Source organism: Gavialis gangeticus, unplaced genomic scaffold (genome assembly GCF_001723915.1).
Source record: "Gavialis gangeticus isolate Ggan-Ray unplaced genomic scaffold, GavGan_comp1, whole genome shotgun sequence".
Taxonomy (NCBI): Eukaryota; Metazoa; Chordata; order Crocodylia; family Gavialidae; genus Gavialis; species Gavialis gangeticus.
Window position 1 is genome coordinate 27,905,109 of NW_017729000.1, and position 11,831 is coordinate 27,916,939.

The 11,831-nt window shown below is 37.6% G+C and overlaps 1 protein-coding gene across 2 annotated transcripts in view; it reads left to right on the forward strand.

Annotated features, from left to right (window-relative positions):
* GABRA1 (gamma-aminobutyric acid type A receptor alpha1 subunit) overlaps positions 1 to 11,773 on the forward strand; it is an 87,128-nt gene extending 75,355 nt beyond the window's left edge. For both annotated transcript variants that reach the window (XM_019506490.1, XM_019506491.1), the window contains 2 exons: positions 3,789 to 3,991; positions 9,061 to 11,773. In XM_019506490.1, coding sequence (XP_019362035.1) covers positions 3,789 to 3,991; positions 9,061 to 9,366 — 509 coding nt within the window. In that variant the 3' untranslated portion in view covers positions 9,367 to 11,773. The remainder of the gene's footprint in view (positions 1 to 3,788; positions 3,992 to 9,060) is intronic.
* Positions 11,774 to 11,831: the final 58 nt, after the last annotated feature.

Here is an 11,831-nt window from a genome sequence, read left to right on the forward strand (position 1 = left end):
CGTCATACCCAGTTCACTCTCCTTTTAAGCATCCACTGTCTGCCACTGTGTGACACAGGATGCTGGGCAAGAGGTACCTATGGTCTGACCCAATAAATGGCAATGTTTATGTCCTTATGTTGTATATAGTTGTCATTTAATTAGAATCACAGAAAAATGGGGCTGGAAGAAGCTTAAGAGGGCATGAAGTACAACACCTTGCTTATGTCAGGATCATCCCCATCTAAACTATCCCAAAGAAATTTAACCTAGTTGGCATTTTCCAATGACAAAACATTCTATAACCTCTTTAGGTAATTCTTTTCAGTGCTAACATCCCTAGTGGTTTCAAATTTCTTCCTAATCTGTAACCTCAATAAACAAAGGCATGCAGAGCATGTCAAAGAAACACACAGCTCAGTCCCTCAGACATCACTAGCATTCAATGCCAGGATCTTCTGTTTACAAGATGGACCTTTTAACTGATCTAGTTTGGTCTGATTTTGAATCTTGCAAACTGAATGCTATCCTATTTGACCTATTCTCTCCTTTCCCCTTTAAGAGTCCCAGTCTTAAGGTTGAGCTCGATTTGTAGAGTCTTTGAAAACATCTCATTTTTAAGGTCCAATACTCCTATTGAAATCAGTGACCAAAGTTTTAGTGCCTACATTACAATCTTAGAGGTGAATCTAAGAAACTCTAAACTGATACAATTTATACTTGCTTTTAGCCTCTGGTGGCACCGACAGACATGAAGAAAAAAGCCTCAAAACTGCAATTTACCAAAAGAAGCAGATATTAGTTCAACCAAAAAAAAAACCCCCCAAAAGCCCCCAAAGCACCAAAAAGCCCCACTGAAGTGCCCGACTTATACAGATGTTGGACAAGCCAGATCTAACTAATGCGATGTCTCTTCTGGGCATGTGATGCACTTGGTATGGGGCGCACTGACACACACACACAGACACACACACACACACACATGCACGCTAACTAGAACATGCCTTGGAACTTTTAACTCAATTCATGTACAAAATTAAGAAAACGCCCCCAAAATAAACTCTTGATTAGGAAAAAAGTGAAGTGAGATTTCTCCAATATAACCCAGTCCCTTTCATGTTGCTCGAACTGCAACTGACCGATTGAAAATTCCTTTTGCAAGTGTGGGAAGATGTAAATGCAGCAGGTTTATATTGAGTGCAGAATTACTTTTTGATTTTTTGACTTTTCTAAAGACATTGAAAAAAGATAAGTCTCAAAATATTTCAGGTGAACACCGACATCCATGCAGACATACAGAAGCAGCATAGCTTATATATTTATAGCCTACTTCTACCATTAGAAAACAACACAAATTGCAGCAAAAGAGGATTTACTACATAATGGCAACAAAGCTCATTAGTGGTAAGTGGAAGAATAGCCTAAATTTTCCCTTAGGGAATAGAAACTGCATCCCCAATAGGCACCAATATTCAATATATTTTCACTAGTGTGTGTGCGTGTATGTGTGTGTGTGTGTGTCCCCACATATATGTCTGTATTGTTTGTTAGCAACCCTTTTCAAACCACTAAATATTCTTCCTAGCATTCAGTACAGTGGAATAAACTGCAGCAGAGATTTAATACATGACACTGTAGTTGTCAAGGTTACTTGTGAACATGTGATTCAATATAAATGTCTAGTTTGCACTTTCAAAAATCTGTAAGCTATGTGATATAAATATAATCCTCCTACCTTCATTGGAAGCTCCATGGCTCATTAAGGAAAAATGTTCATCAGCAGCTATGAAGCTCTGCTACTAGAAATGCATATTACATTACCATGCTTCTTATCTAACCTCTTTCCTGTTGCCAGGAACCTGTGGTGGCCCTGAAACCTGAACAAAACAACAGCTCATATAAATGTAAATGTATCACAACATGCAACATAGCATATTTTAGGATGAACCTCTGTTTTGCTTATGCCTGTCAGCCCATTAGCAATGAACATATTAGTTAGTATTAAAAATGATTACTGTACTTCAGCTTTATGAAAAATATCTTATGGGACTGTAGCAACCTTAGAGTGGAAAATGTCCAGTGGAAAACTACCTAAACTTTGCACATGGCTTTTTCTTTATTTTGTTGCATAAAAGAAAGTAATTTGCAGGAAGAAAAAACTTCTCTCTATACAACTTCTATACAACTTATAATTGCTAGATGGGAACAGAGGTTGTTATTAGTATTATTAGTAATTAATATTCCTATTATTATATATTATAGTAATGAATATTCCTGTTATTATAGCTGTGTTTAAGTATGATTTCCAAGCATGATTCCAAGCATAATTTCCCTATTGTACCTTGCACTATAAAATACACAATGGTATTTCCCCTGCCCTGCCTGAAGTTTTGACAATCTACACTGAAAAGGACAAGGGGTGGTTGAGCTATACACATAAGTAGATATGTGTAGCAGCAAATGTGATGGCAGCAAATATTCCAGAACAATTTTTACTATTATTATTAGCATTGTTCTGCTACTTACATAGGGAAAAGCTAAAAGAGACCACAAGGAATAGATGGGGCTAAGAAGGACAGGGTAGAGTAGAAGATCAAAGAGAAGCTAGGATATATGAGGTAAAGAGGCTATGGGTAAATGGTTAGGGAAAATGTCCCGTCAGCATGACAGAGGAGGATCAGTCAAGGTTATAGTTCTCTGAATGCCTTACAGTCCCCGTTTGGGCTGCTTCCACAACTGTACTTAGGAGTTGCAGTCTTTGGCTGGCTCCTCCTAGCTGTTCCTCAAAGTGTTATGTGAGGAGCCACAAGCTATACCCCAGTGCCCAAGGCTGTTTAGTGTCCTTGTCTGCACAGTTCTTGTCCATTTTGCTGGTGCAGCAATCGCTGCTTTGCTTGTTTCTGCAGCTGCATCTACTGGATTTCATCATCCCCCTCGCCCCCTCACAATTCTTCTGTTAGAAGAGGAAAGTATGTCAATTCATAAACCCCAGGAGGCTTCCAGACCACAAGTAATGAGTTACAGTTTCAATTCTGTTGGTGGAATGATTAATATATCTGATATAACATTAAGAAAATTGAGATTTTAACTTAACAACTGAATTTGTTTACAATCTACAAAAAAGTCAGCTTTCATGCTGTGAGATACTGTGATTAGCAGTGAGTCATAGAGGAATTTAGCTGGAACTGTTTTGTTTCATGTCTTAATCTGAAACATTGTTTCACTATAGAAATCAGAAACAGGGTACTTGAGTAGGCAAATGACCTCTAGTCTATTAAGTGTAGTTTTCAAATGTGTGAAACACAAAGGTCTCAAATATGTTATTAGGTATCTAATAATACTATAGATGGTTTTTATTTTTTTTAAAAAAGGAAATCTCAGTAGCCTGGCTGGACATCTCTATCTCTCTACCAACCCAAACATATTGTTTTCTTTCTGCTGTTATTTTTCTGAATTTTTAGTGGTTCAATGATGAATAACCAACAGCTGTTTTACTATGGGTAATGCCAGTAAGCACTTCTTGGTCTTCCACTCACTAGTCTTGTGGAAGTAGCAGTATTTTCTCAAGAATAAATTTCATTTGAATTTGGCAGTTACGTATCAAAATCTGATTCTAACGGCTTCATGAAAAACAATGATCTTCAGGGTTCCTACTGCCACGACAGAACCAGTGGCTTGTTAGTCCTATACATTTATAATAGCAGAAGCTCAAACAATTAGGGGTTTCTATGGTATTGGACATGTTGAAAAATCAAAGACAAAATGCTCCCACTTACCTAAACAAAGTCTCTAAAATGTTTATCTTACAGGAGTGACAACTGTCCTGACAATGACAACCTTGAGTATCAGTGCAAGGAATTCCCTTCCAAAGGTAGCCTACGCCACTGCTATGGATTGGTTTATAGCAGTGTGCTACGCATTTGTGTTTTCAGCCCTCATTGAATTTGCAACAGTGAACTACTTCACAAAGAGAGGTTATGCATGGGATGGCAAAAGTGTTGTTCCTGAAAAGGTAAGGCTAATAGATGCTACTACTAATAGATGGCATGTCTTTTTGTGAGAACATGTGATATTTATGTAGCATAAGTCTGCTAATTTTTCAGTGTTCTATAAAAGGAGAGGAAGTTCCTAAATTGCACTCACTATATGAGATCTTCAGTCAACAATGTCATGAGACTACTTGCTCTTTAGAAATAGAATGGAAACTAGTTATAGTTTCATTTTTAAAACACTGTCAGCCTGAACAGCGCTAAATAGCTAAGAGATTAAGTCCCTTTCTCATGTCTTATGTGGAAAGTATGGGTAACTGTGTTTGAAATGGGAGTGGGGGGGAGGGGGACAGTAAGAAGAAATAACTTATGAGAAGTCCATGTGAGTCTCTGCATTGTGTATGCTAATACATGGATTTTATTCCCAAATACATATGCATTACACAGCATTTGCTGGTTTCTGAAATGAGTGACTTAATGCTAGCAATGATTTAAGATTTAGATAAAAATCTTATCTAAAAAACTCTCCAGTAGATAAAAATTTCTTTTAGCATTTTGTCATTGGCATTTGATAAGCTGTATCTGAATTGAGGGAAAATAAACACAAATTTGTAATATGAAGGCAATGGCTTTCATATTGTGCAAGCAAGGAGAACCTTGAGTGTTTACACAGTGCCTCTGGGAAGTAAAGAATTAAAAAAAGAGAGTGATTGGCTTTAAAATATGGTAATTTTATAGACTATGTTTATAGAATAGAAAGTGTTGTGGTTTGCTTTATGGAGACAGAAGCTAAATGGGCTGAGTTCTAGCATAAAGCTCTTGTCAGGGGTCAGATACCTTCTTTGCTGTACGTAGTTTTATAGTAGGACATCTAGATGCCTTTTTCACCCCAGGAGAAGATAATGGTTTAGGCCTAGCAGCAGGCTCTGGAGTAAAGCACCACTGGTTTCCAATAACATGTTTCATTATATTGGGCAAGGGTTAGTCCCTGGGTTAACTACTATAATTTGTTACACTTTTTGCTTATGTGGCAACTTGTGTCTGAGAAGAGGACAAAAAGGGCTCTGAAGGAGCTGGGAGGAGAAAAGAGAGTTAGGGTGGATGGGGGAACTATGGTGGCACATCAAAGACTGTTTAAAGTGGAGCTGTTTACTATGCTTTTGGGGATGTTGGCACTGTGAGCCCACCCTTGGGAAAGGCAACTCTTGCACTCCTTCTCAGAAGCTAAGCAAAAAGGACGTCTTTGGGGTACGGTTGCTACAGAAAGCCATGGGAGTCAGGGACAAGGAAAAACCAGGATCTTGAATCCAGAAGCTTACCCCTCTAGAGGCCATGCCAGAACTGGGTGAAGGGGGGCCTTTAAGAAGGATACCAGGAAATCCTTAAGCAGAACTAATCCTGAATGGGGCTAATATATGAGACCTGTCACCTCTCATCCCTCTTTCTAGCCATCTCTCTTCTTGTATGTATATAGATCCCATCATGGCACATTCCAGTTATTTAAAAAAAAGAAAAAGAAACAACAGCCTCTCTCTCACACACACACATACACTTTTATTTTACAGGGTGTAGTAGAAACAGGTAGATTAATGTGTATAGGGTTTGTGTGAGAGAGACTCCCAGAGTATCTTGGTAAGCAAAAACAAAGAATTAACAATGATTTTAGGTTTATAATTTGTAAAGCTCTTTGCTAAAGGAGTATTTTAAGTTAAATTAAATAATGGCTGAACTTTCCATTCAAAATGATTTGTTCAATTCTACTTATTCATATAACTTTGCTATAGCCTATTTTAAGAGTAGTTTCAAATCCATTTAAGGTAGAATACAACATGAATTTATATTTCTAAATCTGCCTAATCCTTTGTGTCCAATATTTTCGTACACATTTTACTTACTTACGATCAAACATTTTATTTGATGTGGGTGCTCATTTATAATTATACAATCCCCCCAAACCCCAACATTCAAGAATCATTTAAAACATTACTATTTTATGTATAGGCATAATCTTGGTAAGGTAAGGATCCTTGTGTATTCTGTGATAGAATGCATAACAATTACATCCCATAGACTGAATTAGTTGCTGGGGAATAACTAAGAATTTCCAGTAAGGAAAAGGTGAGCAGAATTTCACAACTGAATAAAATGCAGGGCTCTGATTAGCCGTCATATTACTTTTTCATAAACTTCAATTTGACATAAATTATTAAGATCCTGATTGCATTTAGGCCTTTGCCAAGCTCAGATCCTGCATAGCATTTTAATAAGACTCCAAAATTACTCTCCTATGAGGCTTCCTTGACATGGGTATTTATTTAGTTGGGCTTATTGCTGCTTACTACAATAAGAAGAAAACAGGCCTGGATCTGCCCTGAGCAAGCAAGTTACACAGATTTACAAGTGAAAAGGGAATCCTAAATACATTTTGAAAAGTGAAAGTTCTAGATGATTATGGACAGATAAGTGCAAAGATTCCTTTATGTCTGCTTATGTTTAGATTAGTTTTTACATAAGGATCTCAGATGATTATTTCATCTTTTAGGCAGAAATAGTTTACTGCGCTTCTGCTGAAGGGGATGTGAAGCCTTTCCTCAGCTTCAGGCATATAAATTGTTGCAAACTCCTAGCTTATCCTCACAGCCAAGGGATGTGCCACAAAGAGTCTGGTTTAGTTTCCTCCCTCCCCCTTTTTAGGCTTCAGTTCTATTATTTTCTGAATAAGGGAAACATATCACTTCAAACCTTCCTGGTTTTCTTGTCTGGGGTTGTCCTGGTTCTCCAGGCTTTTGCGTTCCCTGCAGCTGTCCCCCATTCACCCAGTGGTTTCCTGACAAATCCTCCCTCTGGCTGCAGCTGAACTGCTTGCTAGTTTGTATAATACCTCAATCCTAAAATGATCTGTCATAGTTGATATGGAGGCTAAATCATGGTTCTTCTGGCACACTGTTTTTTCTCCCTCACTTATTCTCACGCTTTACCCTTATGCAGGATAGGCCTGCCCACTAGAAAATGCTTATGCCAACTGGGATTGCCATATGCCAAATAAATTAAAGACAGTTGAACTGACTTTAAGAGGCATAAAGTATTAAAAAAATAAGGATTCTCCTGAGCTATGAACATTTAAAAAATCACTGAATTGTAATATGGTCAGTAAATTTCAGCACGATATAGGGATACTTAAAGATAAAAAAATACACGAGCATGTAGCTCACACATTCTGAATGAAACTTCAACTAGTATTATACTAGTGTTAAAATGTATTTAAAAAAATGCAAAAAAAAAAAAAAAAGTGGCATGGGCCATGTGACAGCAGGGTGTGCCACCAAAAACTGAGCCTGGCCATCCAGATCTATGCTCTGGCTACCGGCCAAGCTCTGTGTAGCCATACCAGTGCTGCCTGCTCCAGGAGGCTCCCAGAATCCCTTGGCCACAAAGCAACAGCTCAAATGTGTGCCATTGCTATTTGTGCCAGGAGAAACATATGCCTTTGCATGTGGGGACCCACCCCTTAAGTCTATAATCCACCAAAGCACTTAAACACATGCATAAGTCCAAAGTACTTTTCTGAGTAGGGATGTATGTAGGCCATATGCTGTATTTGTTTTAAATAAGTGCTTTCTTCAGCCAGGTAGAGACATTATACATAAACTGGTATGAGTGACTGGAAACCTGTCTAACCTTGTAACAGACCAGATGTTCAGTGCACAGAAATTAGTTTAAAAATGGCAGAACCATTGAGCTGAGATTGACCGGAATGGATAAAGTATCAGATTTAATCTCTTTAGGCTAGATCAGTCTAACTTCTGTGCCAGATCACCTCCTGACTCAGGTCATAGGCCCCCACCATCCCAGGATGCTTTGTAGCTCCCCTGACAATCCCCACTTGCAGGGCAGGTGGGCTCAACCTGCAACCCTCTGCTCAAGCTGAGTGCTGAGCTGGGCCCTCCCACAGGCTGTCACAAAACTGAGGCAGCAAACATGTACTCCACAGCCCTGCCCCCCCATGAGCCACTGCCTCTCACCAGCAGGGCAAGCGGTAGATGAGGGGGGAAACAGAGATCCCCACCCTAGCCTTATTCCCCCCTGCCCCAGCTGAGTCTTGCACAGCTGGGGGAGGGGACATTCACTGCCCAGCTGCCAGTGAGTTGGGCAGCCAGGCAGTGGGGAAATCCCTGTCTATGTGGGCCTGCCCCAGCTGTGCAGACCCCAGCTTGGGGGGCAGGGGTCTAGGACTCGGGTCAGGGGCTCTGTTCCCCCACTCGCCTGCCAGTGAGAGGCAGTGGCTTGTGGCTGTGAGCAGTAGTGGCGGTGACTCAGCCAGGAAGTTGGAAAGCCAGGCTGCAGGAGGGAAGGGGAGATTCTTGGCTGTCTCCCCTTGCTTCCTGTGGCTGACAGCAGGGAGTAGGCAGCATATGCCTGGCAGTCAATCAGGGATCACCCCTGTTTGGGTGGGCTCAGCTTTCCTCAGCAATATGCGGTACACTGGGAGGTGTGTGGGACCACCTCCCTGCCTTTTGGCTTTGATCCGCGCAGGCATCTGCCTGCCTTCCCCCACTGATGGGTGAACATATGTTCTGTTCATTTCTGATGTAACCTACTCATCTTAGAGAAAGCGGTGTAGATTGGATCGATTCTGCCTTGAGCTTTTTGAATGTCTGTATTCAGCAGCCTTTGTGTCACAAATGATATTTCTGAGTATGACTTGTGAGAAAATATCATAAAATGTTGTTTGTCTTGATAGCTGAATGCTAAAGTTAGTAGTGTTTGTGGCATGCTTTGCTCTGGGCAAAAGGTACAGCTTTTTAGAATACCAACATTATGTTGGTTTGGTCTGCTGTTCTTGATATTGTATTCAATATGAGACGATATACTGATGAGCCTTGCTATCAATAAGAGCTCTTCCTAAATGGAAACAAAGTAATTAAATGAGTGGCTATATCTTGTTCTTCAACTGAATGATTTACCTAAGTCACATATATACACTATAATTTCTGTTTTGCCCCAATTTGTTACACAATTAATATGCATAGGAATACCCCTATGTTTTATTGTGTTATGACCAAGAATAACATCTATGCTTTTCTTTCCCTAGCCAAAGAAAGTGAAGGATCCTCTCATTAAGAAAAACAACACATATACAGCAGCAGCAACAAGTTATACCCCTAACATTGCAAGGGACCCTGGACTGGCTACCATTGCTAAAAGCGCAACAATAGAGCCCAAAGAAATTAAACCAGAAACAAAACCTGCAGAACCGAAGAAAACTTTTAACAGTGTCAGCAAAATTGACCGACTATCAAGAATAGCTTTCCCATTGCTCTTTGGTATCTTTAATTTAGTCTACTGGGCCACTTATTTAAACAGGGAGCCCCAGCTAGCCCCAACTCCTCATCAATAACCCCATTACTTCATGTAGTTTTATTCTTTTGCACTGGGAATTGCTTTCAATTTTTGACACACAGTAATTCCCATTTGCTTCATTGCCTCTGTCTTAAAGAAAATGAAGGATACTTATTTAAAAAAAGGTAAAAATATATATATATTTTAAAAATAAGAAACAAACCCTCTATGCTTAGGCTGTATCCTTGGAACCTTGATTCTGAAAAAGAGAAAGTTAAAATTCTAGTAATGAAAACAATTCTAAACTATTTGTAGATAGCATATTACTGAATGTCCCAACAAAGATATTGTATATGTATGTGAAAGATATTTTTATGCAAAATGATTGTGGGGGGAAAATATTCTTTACGATGTTCATGTTGCACATGATGTAGTGTACTTACCAATTATTGAGCACTATTTACTTTATATTCTTTTCAAGGACACAAAGCTTTCAGTTTTGTTGAATTCAAGAAGATATTTATTTGTCCTACTCTTTGCTTCTCAATTCCCAATCCCATAATTACTAATTATTTTTCAAAGAAAAGAAAGTCTGCATATTCTAGATACAGTTGATCACTGTGTAATACATATGATCTAATGGTAACAAATGCTTTAATGTGCTGTCTTACTGCAGTTTTGTTTTAAGCATTATGTTGTCACTAGACTAGATAAGAATCAGTTCACAATCAAGTGCAGAACCTAAATTCTTTTGGCACCCTGCGTAATCAAACCAATTCTTGGATGTTTTAAGCAGGTAGCTTTTATTTGTCAGTATGTTTTAGAAAGAAAAAAAAACAGTTTTGCAAGCTCTAGATATGTTGAATGTATTCTTTTATAAAATAATACATTAAAAAAGCTTTAGACAGAAATTTATGGATAGAAGAAAGACAGAAATTAGTATTTAAATAACATATGTAAATATGCAGCATGAGATTGTACATTTTTTTTACTTTTTTAAAGTTGTGTTCTTCAAATATTATGTAGGGTTCACCTCTTAGCTCTTGATATGTTGTTAAATGCTAAACAAACATATTTAGAGCCTGCATAAAAAATGTCAGTAGTACTTGAAAGGCTAAACAGAGTAGAAAGTGCTTGGAATTGAATCCATTTTTAAAGTGGTGAAGTGTACAGTAGCTTGCAATTTGACAATGTCATCCAATGTATACTAGATAAATGACTGGTTTGCTCAGGTCATTTATAAATACTAAAGTATGGGATTATATTTGGTAGGTAAAACTGGTAAAATATTTGTTAAGACAGAAAATCATCTGTATATTACTGCTATATTTGCTGATACATAACTGTTACAATAAGTGATGTAATATATGTAGCATTAAATACAAACAATCATACACAAAAGAATGTACAGTAAAATAGATTTTATTGAGTAAACTTATTACATTTCATTTTTACTGTAGCAATATATTTGTAGGAACAATATGTAAGGGCTTTAAATACAAGATGTCCATTTTGCAGGTATGGTATTCCCTTTAAACAAAATATAGTCAGTTTCATTACTACTGAGAACTTAGAAATATATATTTCAGATAAGGATTTTTCAAAGAGCTCAAGAGATTGATGGGGTTTTGCAAGTATTAATTCAGAATCCATAAAACACAATATTGAATGAATTTAAAACAATGCCACATGAATGTTCAGTGGAATATTTAATGAGACAGCCAAGTTTAATACTTGCATTTCAGGCAATGTTTTATAAACTCTTTCTCAATAAATCAAAAGTTCGCCACTCACTACTAAAAATAGTTAATGATTTATTTAGAAAACAATTAATAAAGCTTCATTGTCTAACATTTAGTCCTGTCTAAACTTGATGAGTAATTTGATTGGAACTTATTAAAGGGGATGTTTCATCTTCTGGTATCATGTGTAGATATATGTATAGAAAAAAATAAAATATGGCTCTTTAACTTCTGTGTACTTGTTTATCTTGTTATTTTTGGCGTTAATCTAGTGTGTTCATTTAGGGTATTTTACCTTACTAGCAATTCATTGCTACTTTTGGTCTGCATTTTGCACATTAGATGTGAATATTACTTAAATAGTCCGCTTTTTGCTATGCAATGATTGCATTATATCACCTCTTAGTTTGTTAGTCTATGTGAATAGTATTATACTGTATAAACTTGATTGCACAGTTTATCAAAGACAAGGTATTCTCTATGTAGCTTTTTTACAGTGCTTTGCTAAACCATGTAATAATAGTAAGTCTTCCTTGAAAATAATGATACACTCTTATAGAGGACAGTTTCTGTTTACTCGTGGGATAATTTTAAAAAGATGACATTGAATGTTTATTGCACCTCAGTGCAGTGATGTGGCAATAAAACCTAAATCTAATAGAGGTTGTTTATGGCAGAAGCATGTATTGCTTTACAGAGTTTAGCAAAAGCTCTTTATTTTATGTCAGACTGTAATTCTATTATAATAATAAAGGTTAAAAATGTTCAATAAGAAAAGTGA